This window comes from Watersipora subatra, chromosome 3 (genome assembly GCF_963576615.1).
Source record: "Watersipora subatra chromosome 3, tzWatSuba1.1, whole genome shotgun sequence".
Lineage (NCBI taxonomy): Eukaryota > Metazoa > Bryozoa > Gymnolaemata > Cheilostomatida > Watersiporidae > Watersipora > Watersipora subatra.
The window spans coordinates 54,200,113-54,214,895 of record NC_088710.1 but is presented as its reverse complement, the minus strand read 5'-3'; the positions used below and the strand labels follow the sequence as shown (position 1 = coordinate 54,214,895).

Below are 14,783 nucleotides of genomic sequence, written 5' to 3'. Positions count from 1 at the left end.
AGCCTGGTTGATACATCTTCAGTAATTTGTCGGTGAAAAGAAGTTTTCGCTATATAAATTACTCTAATAAAAACAAATGCAGTTGCAATAATCTTGATGGTGTAACATCACTTTTTGTCTAAAGATGCGTAGAAACTTTGTCACATCAGGAAGACGCAGGTTTTCAGTGCAGCTTGCTTTTGGTTTATTGTCTGTAACTGTTTGGTTAAGTGTTAGATAAAAGGTTTATTTACTGTTAGTGCAGAAGGAGTAAACATACACTTGTTGTTGTTTACATACAACAACACAGCAGAGTAGGACATGTGAATCTTTTGATACCAAATAACTGTAATGTGAATTTTGTTGCAAGTCAACCTTTAATCATATATTTTAACTCATTGTGTACCGTGAGCTGTGCTCAGCAAGGTTTGCGTATGGCCAAGAGCCATGGGGTGCAGCCTTATTATGCTCCATACAAAACATTTCTGATGAGTAGTTAAATAGACAGCCTAATCATGTCTGTATTTAAATGAAAGGAAACAATCCCCTGCCTGCATTGAACCAATAGAAAACAAGTTCACAGCCCGCGCTGAGCTGAGAAAGATAAAGTTTTGTAAAAACTTCATTTTCTATCTCAGTATCTTCTTTGCTGTGTCAGACGTAGTACAGCTACGGAGAGGTTTTAAAAATTGTAGAGCAATGAACTAATGATCATCTATTGAGCAATGATGCTACTTACAGTGATTATTTTGTTTTTAGCAGCAATAATGATGCCGTAAGCTATGGTAGTAGTTTCGAGTCAGATAGCTCATCTGACTCGAAACATGCTCAGCTCGTTATTCATGCTAGTAGCAGAAGAGGATAAAAACGTGTCGGTGCTTATTCTGCAACACATTTGCAGTCTTTGTATGGCATCAGCTGATGTATAACGTTATGCTGATTAATTTGGTATCAAAATATTTTTCTTTAAATCTTTAGCATTAAATTCTTTTCACAGGCCTTGTAGTTCCAAAATTATGACAACTTGTCTTTTTGCACCATTGTCAAATATTAGGTTTTATCGGATATTAATCCCGGTAAAAAAATAATTTGGTAGCGGAAGAATTAAGCTTACCTCCTGTTCAGGTTGCTGGCGTTGAGAGGCACGTATGCATATGGATCCAACTTGTTTTTCTTCTTTACATCACCAGCACCTTTCTATTTTGAAAATAAATATAAAGTGACAAACAAGTCAAATTTTATGCAATGATGAAGCTCATTGTCACAACTAAGCGTTTGTGGGCCCACCTACAATTACGTAGATAATAAACAATATGATGTAATACAGATCTGTCAGTATAAGAGCATAGGCTATGTAAATTAATATAATGACCTTGGAGGAGAATTCAGCTCCAGTGTGAGCCTGTGGTTCAGTCTTTTTCTTCTTACTATTAAGGGAGCGATGGATACCACGGCCACCAGCTGCAAATAACACTGAACTGAGACTGCTCACAAAACAGCTTATGCATCTTAACAGCTGTAAGGAGCCAAAATGTTCTTATTCAAAACATAAGCTGCAATGTAAACATAACCAGACAAACAACATGAGCTTATCAACCAAGTGCAGGAAGCAGCACCTGTGTACCTCGTGAGACCAAACCAATCATTTATTTACCTACAGTCATCGATGAATCAAAATGTACCGTACTTTTCGGACTATTACCCCGCTACTTTTTTCTGACGATTTGAGCTATGCGGCTTATATAAGAGTGCGGCTATTCTGTGGCCTTTTCTTTTACCGCCAGGGCACATTAACCAGAATCTTCGGTTAGTGCGTCTCGAGCGGTGAAAGAAAATACGAAACAATGCTTAACGGTATTGTTCCGTTAGACACCAGGTTAAAAAGTGTCGGTTAATACGAAACAGTGCCGTTAGGCACTGTTCCGTTTTAAACAGCAAAGTTGCTGCCACGTTAAAAAACACCGTCCTGAGTTCTGCGGCCTATACAAACGTGCGGCCAATGTATTGTTTTATTATCATTTTTTGGAAAATAAAGCAGATGCGGCTTGTATAGGGGTGTGGTTTATAGTCCGAAAAGTACGGTAGTTTTTTTAAATGAATTCCACACCAACTTTGAAAACAGTCTGCCAAAAACATCTAATATAATTATTCCAAAAGGTCAAGTTTCGCTGACCTCAGCCGTAATTAAAGTTTTAGCGACACAAACAAAAATCATAGACTTTACAAAAATAGGTAAAGTTTTGTATTTAAGAAAAACAGAAGTGAACCGGAACTTGTAATGTGGCACATTTTCAGCAGCCAAAAATGCAAACGCTGCAAGACTATGGAATCATCCATAGACCAGAAAGCTAGAGACTTAATCGCAACCAAATATTGTTCATATGGCACCAAATCTATGTATACTTACATTTGTAGGTAGAACTTGATATTTGGCTAGCAGATTCACTCATTGACTCAAATCGTCTCTTTTTACTCTACAAAAACAGCAACACCTGATGCATTATGGTAGCATCTGAGTACAAAAAAATACTACAATGACTAATAACAAAGAACTTACCTTTTTACCAGCCTGCATCTCAAACTGTTCAAAGATATCATCGATGTCCTCCAGCTCTGCTTGCCCTAAAACCAGACTCACAGTAGAATGAAATCAAGCCTACTAAAGCAAAGAGTAATAAAGTTATACTAAAACAAAGACCAACCAGTCACTAACCATACACATTGAATCACCACCACTGGGAGACCTAAGTAACCAAATTTAAGTAGCCTTTGGCATATACGCCAGTTGATGAGATACATTTCAACAAATATAAAATAATAAAAGTGATAGCAATTAATAATAATATTTATCTTCAATATATTGTAACAAAGTCTGCAAAAGCACGCGCCACTCTAGCGAGTTAAAACTAAACTAAAAAATGTGGACTGGTAAACTACCAACTTTTGACAGAATAAGGATTTTTGCCAAGGTAAAAGAACAAATGATAAAAAGTTTTAGTCGAGTGTTTATTAGGCAGACTATCAGATTAAAGTGAGCTTCTGAGGTATAGTGTCAGGACCAGAGGCCAAAAGTGCTATATCTTACCATCAGCTTTCTGATGGTTCTTTGGCTGCTCATCTTCCTGCTCTGTTATAACCATTCTACCATCAACTGTCTTAAATTCTTCAGCCTTCTTTGTGTTGCTGGGCTTGTGGACGGTGGGCCGTGACGCTGCAGTCATAAATAGATGTGCACATTGTTACACGCGCTGATGATGACTGTCTAACAATACACGCTCTCTACTACTCCACCAAATCATAAGTGTTAGATAATAACTGTTATAGCTGGAATAAATGACTAACATAACACCTACATGTGAGCTAATTCAGCCTTCTACAAAATGTAACCCCACCCATGCATTGGGGTATATATGCATGGGTGGGTGGCATGTATATATATACATGTGTATATATATATATATATATATATATATATATATATATATATATATATATTGGTATATAACTTTAAACTGACTAGCTGCAGGCTCACCAACAATATTCTTGGCAGCATTCGAATCCAAAAAGTCGGTGATGTCATCTCCATCATCTTTGAGCCAGGCAGGAAGACTCGCTGCAGCTCTCTGCTTCTTCCTGGATTTCTTAGCTTCATCTGGAGCCGATTCTATTTCAGAATCGGAATCCTGCAGCAGCTCATCGACACTGTAATAACGGAGCCAAAGTCTGTTCTCACAAAGCTTTTTGGGAGCCGCCCTTTCTGTTTTTTTCAAGTATTTCTGTCACATTTATTGAATATATGATAGGCAATAAATGTGTGTTATCGGTTGTATTCTAAATCGTCAACAGTTTTACAAGACAATTCCAAGACATTGACACAATGTTTGAGTGAAATTATGGCCAGGAAGTTTGTTCAGTAGTTTACATAATAATGACACAATAGAAATACAAGCAAACAAATGAGCAAATAAACACACCAATAACTAGACAACATAGCGAGTAAGTTACCTCATGATATGTAACTAGCTATTGATATGCACAAATAGGCAGTACAGAGTGATTGACAACAGATGCTTTCTAATACATTCGCAACCATTGCTTTTATAAAATCGGCAAAGGCTGCCAAAATAAACTGAAAAAACCCCAAACAGCCACTCTTCATGTGGACACACCTTTGGTTTAACAATGATCAGCATGATGTAAAATATTTTAAAATACATTTATAAAACCAAAAATTGTCTTTTTGTATAACCAGTTTTTTTGTGAGAAAAATAAATACCGAATTTTGGATAAATATGATCTCACTTTAACCAGTTTTGCTCGAGCCCACCATTTGACATCTAAAACAGCAAAGTGCTGCAACAGACATAGAACGTGTTTATGTACTATATTCAGATGTACCAGATTGGCCAACCCACAAGCCGCTGCCAGTTAACAGATAATACAGCTTTCATACCACATAATCTAAATAAGAACAAGTAGAATTGAAACAGGATGCAGCACCTTTCTGGCTGAGACTTTTTGACAGACTTGAGAAGCGACTCGTCCTCCCCATCTGCTGATCTCTCAGTTTTCTTTGAGTGCTTGTCAGCAGCAGCCCTCTTCTTCCTATCCTGCGTCTTCTTTATATTAGCAAGCTGCTTGTGATATGACTCTGGCAGCAACTTAATCACTAATTCAAACCTGTATGATAACATAGTAATGTTTACCTAGTGTGCTCAAAAACTGCGCCACATTTGTTTCGGATTCATCAGTTTAGTTTGCTGATGACTAACAGTTAACGCGGAACCACCAAAGATATGAGACCACTCTAGACTAGCCTTGTTTGTCCAAAGCTGTCCTTTTTTTACAAGTTTTTAAAATAAAATCAGAAAAAACGCTTGCGATTGATGATATCTTTGCAACAATGTGCTACGCATACAGTGTCCGCATCAGCAGAAATAATACAACTCGTAATATTTAGTGAAAATTACAACTTGAGCTTACAGAATGACCTCAGCTGGACATACCAACCAGAAGCTAGCACAAAAAAAGCTACAACCTACCCGAATTTTCTGACAAGGCGGTCTAAAATCTCCTTGACTTTAAACCTAAGGTGAAGCCGATTGGCCTCCTTCATGTATGATATAGACTGACATATAGACTGGAGATGCCGTGAAAGGACTGTTACATCGAAGCAGCCTGCAATGAAAAACCTCTAGCATGTGCTTATGCTTAGGAAACCCTTGTTTAAGAAACTTGGGCAATGGAAATAGAATGAAGACACTGCAAGTTAAGATCTACTAGCTTGATAACCCTTTACACATGCTGGACAATAAATGTTATTTCAATCAAGCAATTTTTCTGTAATATCATAGAATACATATACAAATGCAGTGCACTTTCGACCTTGCAAGGCCTGAGGTTTTATTCATGAGAAAAAATAACTGCGGGTTCGGCTGTTCCATTTTGCGACAATTGATTCTGGGTGAAAGTTTGGAATTGTTACGTACATGGTAAATCTCAACCAATCTCTCTATTAAAAAACTTCAAATCAACAGATCTCAAGGAAACATAGCAAGTAACTCTCATTCATTTACTTACAAAAACAACACCTGAAGATTAATATTTTCCCTAACAATAAAAAAGCATTACTGAGCCATATTTATTTCAATTACATACGGACAGACATACAGACAGGTTCCTGAATGTCTTAACGGGGAGCATAATTCCTATAGATGTAAACACTTACCGACTATGACTTTGAGCAGGGACAAAGCAGGAGTGACAACTTCCTTAGATTTAGACTTGAGCAATGCGCAGCAGTGATTCATTATTATGACCAGATTGTCAGATGTTAACACCTGTCAACAAGTAAACCATTGCCAGGAAAAACTTAAATGTTAACAGCTGTCAACAAGTAGACCACTGTAAAGTGAAACTATAAAGTTATGCAAGGGACAAATGGGTGTGAAGTTGGAGTTGGCTGTTGGTCAACAGTTGCAAACAGACTTTGGATACAACATTCAAACAAATTTTATCAAAAAATATTTCTGACACAACAATACGATTTTACAAAGTTGATATTTGTAAAAAAAATAGCCATTTATTTTATGTTATTTATTTGGATATCACATGAATAAATAATAGCCTGTCAACACAAGCCATGCTATATCAACTTTAACTGCTATTACTACACTAAGCAACGAGGAGACAATTACAACTCACATCTTTATACTCGAATATAATTCTAGTGATGGCAAGAATAGTGCAGTGCATCATCTGTGGGGAACCTGCAAGGCCTGCCACCATGGCATTCATGAAGTCCATTACCACCTCTACAACACACCATCACTGTAGTAAATCAATCACTAATAAGAGGTGTGTCTATTTCTTCTAGTGTTCAGCGCAGTCGACACATGACCAATAGAAAAAAAATGGTAACTTTACCAGAAAACTAAGATTTTGTACTTTCAGTACTTTGAACTTAAACTCTAGCAAATACAACAACTAGAGCAATGGAAAATAAGAAATCACCTTACACTGAGAAACAATTACATGTATATGTAAAGGTACATCCAGCTGCTACACCAATCAAAAATGAAATCCAATTTAAAAGAAATAGCGAAAAAAGCATTGAAACTGACATACCACTCAGTTCCATCTCGGGATTCCAACTTATGTTAGCCTCACACATGGCCACCAGCAAGTCATAGGAAGCCTTTCGGGCAGCCTCTGCCACCTCCCGTGTGCACAGCATAGCCTCAGGGAGTACAGCCACAAGAAAGTCCTTATTCTCTTTCTCTAACATTTTGAATATGTTGATGAGACACCTCAGACGTGGCTACAAGTAAGGAGACATTGGTCTTCACTGCTAATGTAAAATGCAGTGAAATGAAGCTACAAAACAAGTAAAAAGTTGTATCTTACTGATACACACGACTTCACACCATTGTGTTCAGAGTGACTCTGATCAGCTGCCTCAACTCACAATTATTTACCTGATCGGGGACTCATACAATCTACCCAAAAGGGTTCCTTTCAATTTTAACTTCATTCTAATAATGAACCACTTATATGTTATTTAGTATTTTAACGGCTGCACAAGACTCTCGCTACCTTTCCATCGGTCAAAACATGATAACATGCACAACACACGCAAACTTGGTGACTTGGGAGGACAGTTTACAAAGTGTAACAGGTACTACTCTCATGTCATTTTAACAATAATTCCTTGGTACCTTAGCATTGACTGTTATACAGTCGGGCATCTGACAAGTCTCGCATTCTATTACACATGTGAGCTTATTTGAACCATTGACAAGAGATAAATAAAAACTTTAAATTATTAAAACAATTTCTATAAATCAATCACTATCACAATAGCTTACTATTGCGATAGTGATTGAACCTAAAAACCTTTTGTGGACAAATTGGCCAATAATTTATTCTCTATGGACCTGTAAATAGTTGGGTGTGTATAGACTTACACCCTGAGACTGGCTCATCGAACCTTCAGATAGAGGAAGTCAAGTCTCAAGTTCTTTTTACACAGCGATGACAAGATGCTAGAGTAATACATGTATAAGACAAAGAGGGAAATATGTAGAGACCACCTACAGCTTTAGAGGAAGGGTTAGCTGTTGAGAGGTTGGAAGTGAGCATGCCCTGTAGTTGGTCCATGTGCTCCACAACGAACTCTGAACAGGTAGTAGTTTTCATTGAGCAGATATTATCAAGGAACCGGTATCCCTTCTTTTGCATTGTCTTGTCACTGCCCTACATTCAGTCATAGAACGTACAAGATCTGAGGATGACTCATAGCAGACACGCACACTCAATGAAAGTATACTGTAAATATTTTATACTTTTGAAAGTTTTACAGCAATTTTGAACTAAGTGAAGGGTGAAGTATATGTATCCATTACTGAAGGATGAAGTACATGTTCACTTTTACTGCCAAAACTATTCGAATGCCAGAAAGTTCAATGAAGTAATGTTTGTCTAGGGAGTGAAGATACAGTTATTAATAGACAAAACTAGAGGACCATAGTACATCCTAACATGATTATGTTTGTCTAGGGAGTGAAGATACAGTTATTAATAGACAAAACTAGAGGACCATAGTACATCCTTCTAACATGATTATGTTTGTCTAGGGAGTGAAGATACAGTTATTAATAGACAAAACTAGAGGACCATAGTACATCCTTCTAACATGATTATGTTTGTCTAGGGAGTAAAGATACAGTTATTAATAGACAAACTAGAGGACCATAGTACATCCTTCTAACATGATTATGAACAATTAAACAATCCCATTTACCATAAGAAAACTATTTAAAAAAACTTTTCGCCAAGAGATAATTTATTTCAGATGTGTCAAGCTCACGTGTTTTTAATAGCGAAAATATTTAATCTAATAATATAAACTGAGATAAGAGCTGATGCTCTCACCCAAGCAAGACAGATATAAAAGTTTGTTCTTATCACTTGGTTTGATTAAGCTTCCTTGACATCTACTCTATTCTAAGGTATGAAAGTAGCTGAATATTTGCATGTATACAAATAATGAAAAATAAATAATTGAGCAGAAGTACAAGCTTTCAACTTCTATGTTGGAATTGTTAAACTGTATATCATTTAGCTAAAGTTCTTATATATATATATATATATAAAATCAAGTGTTTGTCTGTCGTCATTCGTATGTCCAGTTAATAGTGATTTATTACAATACGCACGCTTGCAATTCAGTACTGTCAATATGTGAGCAATGGCAGTAAATGCATTTAGTATGGTTTACTTCAAAATTAACTAACACATTTGTGAATTTTTTAAATTTATCTGATCATCAATTACTCAAATTGAAGGTCATATCTCAATGATGGGCATGAACACAGAGTGAAGTGGACAATTTTCATAAGGTGCCCAACCGACTGACCTTTAACAATAGAGCTACTTAGCTCTAACGATAGTGGTACTTACCTCTAACGATAGTGGTACTTACCTCTAACGATAGTGGTACTTACCTCTAACGATAGTGGTACTTACCTCTAACGATAGTGGTACTTACCTCTAACGATAGTGGTACTTACCTCTAACGATAGTGGTACTTACCTCTAACGATAGTGGTACTTACCTCTAACGATAGTGGTACTTACCTCTAACGATAGTGGTACTTACCTCTAACGATAGTGGTACTTACATTTAACGATAGTGGTACTTACCTCTAACGATAGTGGTACTTACCTCTAACGATAGTGGTACTTACCTCTAACGATAGCGGTACTTACCTCTAACGATAGCGGTACTTACCTCTAACGATAGTGGTACTTACCTCTAACGATAGTGGTACTTACCTCTAACGATAGTGCTACTTACCTTTAACGATAGTGGTACTTACCTCTAACGATAGTGCTACTTACCTCTAAAAGAGGTGCAACGAATGTGCAGACCTGAGAAATCCTTTCCACATCTACATATGGGGTCATGCTGATAGCCAAATCCATGATGGCATACTTTCTGGAGCGACTCACCTCGGAGTCAGAGCTCAATTTGCTAACACACTTGTCGAAGAATGAGTTGACCAGCTAAAACAAAATGACAAATATAACAATAGCTTTCATTTTATACAACCACAGTAATTACTGAAATGAACTGTCCCAAAAAGTGCCCAGCTGTCAGATTGATTAGAAGCCAACACCTGTAATAAACTAGACAGTAGACCAGACCACTCGTGTATACAAACACGTGTCAATAGATGGAAATACAAATGCTCAATTCAATTTTATCGGTGAAGTTTATAAACAAATCTCCTCAGCTTCTCTTATAAAACATATATTTCCAGTGATGTTTCTCATCCGTTGAGGTCACGCATGAACAACGAATTTGCATGACATATTTTTAACCGATGGTAATAGCCGTGAATTTATTTATGACAAAAAACAATTTGGAAAATCAAAATTTGACACTGTGACACTTATTAGCAGTTACCATATTGACCAATCAACATAAGTCATGATTGGAATGAAAAAGGCAAATGCCATGAAATCTGTTATGTGGCACACCTGTTGCTCCGCCACCTCCAGGTAGTCCCTAACAGTGTCAAGCACCACCTGGTGCTCTGCACTCTCTCCCTCCACATCCTCCGTGTAAATGTTGAACAATATGGGAAGGAAATTCTTTGCGTATTTTTTCATCTCTGTCGTGTATTCCTCTAAAATATCCATAATAGCTTTATAACCAATATGAAGAAGCGAATAAATGGCTATAATTTCGAAACTCACAAGCTGAAACTTATTTGAGCTAAAAAGGGTTATAGTTACCATTATCTTTAGCTGAATAAATAAGTTTTCTGAGTCCAGCAAGGCAGCTTCGTCTGAGCGCAGGATTGTCAGATATTACTTGTCCAATTGTCCTGGCTACATTTTTAAATGACTAAAAACAACCCGAAAAGACAACTGCAATTAGTACACTCATCCATTGAACAGATAAATTTTAAAACATCAAGAACTAAATCTCATTGCGCATGACTTACTTCGAGCAGGTCTGTAGGTTTGGTGCAGAACGCTGGCAACAAATCCCATATCTGTCCCAATAGTACTTCATATACCTTTTGTTGAATCGCATTGTTGGCAGCCTTGTGTTTGGCAGCAACATCGCGACATTTGCTAGCAAGCGGTAAAAAGTATCGTCGAAAAAAGTCTAGTTCTGTGTGAGATATGTATTTACTTAGGATAGGCATAAGCCATGACCTTCTGATGTCCTCTCCCGCCACACTGTAAAAGAAGAATCGACGAAAGTCAATAACGCAAATCGGTAAAACAGAGTCAGGGAACAGAGGAACTAAGGAATACCTGAATTCCAGGGGAATAACCGAGAGGACGGTATTGGGATGAAGATACTTCACGGCAGCACCGATGGCTCTGTCCAGTTCTGCTTTGTATGCAAAATCTGTATTGTCTCTTAAATCAGATAGCGCTGGCAATATCTACAAATCGCATCATGACACGGATTCAATTTGCCAACCTAACAGATTATCGGCAATGCGATCAACACTATGACACGTAAACCACAAACCATTTTAAAACAATAAGATAATTTAAATCAAACAGTCTAGTTTAGACGAAAGATATGTAGTCCATCAAGCCTTAACTTAACGAAGAGAATATAATTATAAGTTACCTGGGAGAGTCTGTCACGACAGGGCATTCCAAGCACTTCAAATAATGAAGTGATAACTTGAAGAGCAAGACTCCAGCTTGCATGATACTGATAGCCGAGCGTGGCTTCCAAGTACTGTATGATCTGCATGAGAGGGCCATCGGCAGTGGCACTATGTTTGTGGAGTTGCTCCTCCTCTATAGACCCGACACACCGTACGAGCAAGGACTGGAGATAAAGAGTTAAAGCTGAGCAGAGACAATAAGATTTAGTACACTGAAAGAGTGTTAAGATGCAGATTAAATGAAATTTGATATACATGTATATGAAATAATGAAAAATCACTGTAGTAAGGTAGGGAATGAGAGATGCATAAGGCTGTCACTTAATGCAAGAGATGAAAACGAAGACCAGAAACAGGATGTGCATGTGACAATAGCCAAACTGTACATAAAGCAGTCTGACCTCAGTTCACGACCAGAACCTCTTCAAGAGAACTGATCAAAAACTGATGTTTTAACACCAAACAACATTTTTTCAATACAAAAATGCAAATAATTTTAACTCATTCTAAGACTAGGATACAACCTGTTCAAGCATTTTTTGCATTATTTTACACCATGTACTATGCATTAAAAGCAGGTGGTGTATTGGGTACACTGAAATTCTCATGAATGCAATATTAACAGAGCAAGCTAGAAGAGTGGGAATGTATTGTTGTGTCTATAGCAACTCATACCCAAGCTATTTCCTCAGATTTTGTGGTCGAAGTGTAGAAATTGTTTTGTTTTTTATTCTAATACAAGATACAAATAAATCAATACACCGCAATACTACACAAACCAGTCTGTATTTGGTGAACCACGATGAACACATCCAAGTACAACGGTTGACCCACTAAAGACAAAGAGAAGAGTGCATGAGTTGGCAACCCAAACAGGATCATCAGTTATTTTCGGCTCATTGCGGAAGTGTTTGAGCTCCTTACTTTTGTCTAACATCTGAAGCAAGTCTTGAAATTAAGGCTAGCATTGTGACTTGTTAGATTTGTGAAGTTCAAAAACCATAATAGGTGGTCTTTGATTAGTAGGCTAAACTAGAAATGACTATTTTCATATATTACTGTTTTGGTTGCTTCAAAGTTGTATGCAGATTTAATATGAAGCTATTTAATCATGGCTCAAAAGAGTAATCGTTTTCACAGAAATATAACTTATCAGATTTTGAAGTTTACCCTTAAAGTAGACATTGAAGCTGAAGCTAACATTGAACCAGACTACATAGGCTGAGATAATCTCCATGATTGAGGTTTTGGTTTACTAACTTACAGCGGTATAACATGTAATAATTATGTTGCTTAGAATGTATAGAGAGTCAGCTTCAGCTATCCGTGAGGACTATTTTAGAGAGCATGCATATTGATCCATATGAACTTTCTAGTATTGACTGACACTCATGCCATAATTGATCATACAAAGCGAGCTGACCTTGAGTGTAACAGCGGCTGCTGTCCTGCTCTCGACCCTCTCTGACAGAAAACACTTTAGACAGCAGCTGACAAGTCGTGGCAAATGTGAAAGGCATAAAAATGCATCATTTCTACAACAAATGTGACACAGTTGTCAGCTCTTGCACTTCATCCATTATACTCTCAAGAAATTATAGCTACTGGCAGTTCCCAGTAATAACTAATAAAATTGACAAATCATTGAGAGTACCTTGTAGAGTTAGCTGCAAAGCGAACGGCTTGCAAAAAGATTAGGAGTAACCCGAACTATAATCTTGAATGAAAATAACATAATAAACAATAAAACATCAAGAATAAGATGAGTGATATTTCACCTGCACAGGTTGATGAGGGCATTCTCAATGACTAGTAACCAGGCTGGCATCATTTGTATGTCGTTTACATGAGGAAGAAAGTCATACATAGCCTGTGGACAGAAGTGAGGACAGAGTCAGAACTATCAGCTAATGAAAGTAGAAATCAGTCTCATATCTTTGCAGCCTGTAGCTGAGCAAAAGATTAATATAAAACAGGATAGAAACCTCAAAGCAGTTTTTAAAACGGTTCATGAGTTTTTATTTCTGTTTATAAATCACCTACCAGAATTATAACTTTCCTGCTGCTGATATGCTACAACTAGATGCAGATTTAGTACATACAACTTTGATAACTTGCCGGGGAACTTTAATTTTAGTTGAAAAGACTAGATGGAACAAATGAATAATTAAAAAATGTACTGATTTATTATTATGGCTAACAAAAAACTACACATCACTTATACTATGAAAACAGCGATAGAAGACAAGAATGAACAATGCATTTTACAAGCATTGGCAAGTTAATAGTTAATGGAATTTATCAATCCTCCAGCACCGGTAGCCTTGGCCTTGACATAGTTATGTTTACACTGCGACAATGGGTATTGATTGCAGTAGTGAAATTTATAAACAATAGACTTCGGCATAAATGACGTTTGGACCGCCTATTGTTAAACAGAAAACAGTCATGTTTTGAGCTTATTACCGGTGGCAAGTGATCCCAATATGATTTTCTGATTTAATTACTTTTCATTCCTTTGGTGTTGTGAAATAAAAAGTGACAGAAAGGATAATATACTTGAAATAATGAAAAGCGGTGTTGATTTTTGTATCAAGTAAATGAAGTAATACTAAAATGCAATATCATATCATAAATTAAATGTTTGATCATGTTTACTGATTAATCCACATATTATTATATATTAGGTTATCATATTATTGATTATCAGTAGTAGCAGTGATGTCAGACTTTTGGCCCTACAGCCCATGAGATCGGGTCGTTTGTTGTTAGGATGACAAATGACATTGAAATTGACAACGCCCTGTGATTGGATGCCGAAATCTATTGTTTATAAATTTCACCCATTGCAGTCAAAGAAATTAATAAAAAACATGAAGGAAGATAGTTTTAAGGCTGGTTACAGGGACGAATAGGTTCCTGTCTGTTTTGTTGAGTAGATGAATAGTTCTAAGGCTATGCTAGTTCTAAGGCGATGCTAGTTGTATTCATTTTAACAATTGCAAGCAGAGGAGGTAGTTAGCCTTACAGTTATGATCTTAGCATTGAGGTCAGGGCTGAGTCTATCTGTCGGAGGCTGACTGTAGAACAGGGAGTTAAGAACTTCCAAGCAGACACCTTTTAGAACCTGCGCACAAAAACACTCTTCAAAAAGGTTGCAAGATGATGAGATAATTCCATGAATCATGCAAATGAGTTAGATTGCTTTCATGAACCAGTTTGAGTAAAATGCTGTTTGTATTATTCGAATAAGATAAAAAATGAAATTGTTCTCACTCCTGGACAACTTACTTGATATGCGTTTATGTGATCTCTGAGGATAGTAAGCAGGAGAAACACATTGTTATTCTTATTATCAATATTATCGTTATTCTATGAAATGATATTTTGGATTTAACCTAAAGTCATATTTCTATAAATACCAAAAAACTTATGAGATAGCGCAATATCTGGATAACTGTTTCCCTATCACACTATGCATGCAACGTGTTTATTTGGGGCACCATGGTAAACTGACATTCAACTAAATCTTGTCCAAAAAAATTGCAATTCTAAAATGTTTTTACTTGCATTAACAGAATCTAATAAATAAATAATACAC

The 14,783-nt window shown here is 36.8% G+C and overlaps 1 protein-coding gene across 1 annotated transcript in view; it reads right to left on the bottom strand.

Annotated features, from left to right (window-relative positions):
* The window catches only part of LOC137391918 (RRP12-like protein), a 28,614-nt gene that overhangs the window by 176 nt on the left and 13,655 nt on the right, over positions 1-14,783 (bottom strand). Inside the window, exons 9-29 of the mRNA XM_068078475.1 lie at positions 14,211-14,309; positions 12,961-13,052; positions 12,606-12,717; positions 11,140-11,346; positions 10,812-10,945; positions 10,493-10,733; positions 10,281-10,392; positions 10,023-10,171; positions 9,381-9,545; positions 7,576-7,734; positions 6,607-6,799; positions 6,184-6,293; positions 5,708-5,819; positions 5,022-5,157; positions 4,480-4,659; positions 3,512-3,681; positions 3,065-3,190; positions 2,537-2,601; positions 2,387-2,453; positions 1,352-1,440; positions 1,094-1,176 (exon numbers count right to left, since the gene is read on the bottom strand). Of these exons, the coding sequence (XP_067934576.1) occupies positions 1,094-1,176; positions 1,352-1,440; positions 2,387-2,453; positions 2,537-2,601; positions 3,065-3,190; positions 3,512-3,681; positions 4,480-4,659; positions 5,022-5,157; positions 5,708-5,819; positions 6,184-6,293; positions 6,607-6,799; positions 7,576-7,734; positions 9,381-9,545; positions 10,023-10,171; positions 10,281-10,392; positions 10,493-10,733; positions 10,812-10,945; positions 11,140-11,346; positions 12,606-12,717; positions 12,961-13,052; positions 14,211-14,309 (2,801 nt within the window). The remainder of the gene's footprint in view (positions 1-1,093; positions 1,177-1,351; positions 1,441-2,386; positions 2,454-2,536; positions 2,602-3,064; positions 3,191-3,511; positions 3,682-4,479; positions 4,660-5,021; positions 5,158-5,707; positions 5,820-6,183; positions 6,294-6,606; positions 6,800-7,575; positions 7,735-9,380; positions 9,546-10,022; positions 10,172-10,280; positions 10,393-10,492; positions 10,734-10,811; positions 10,946-11,139; positions 11,347-12,605; positions 12,718-12,960; positions 13,053-14,210; positions 14,310-14,783) is intronic.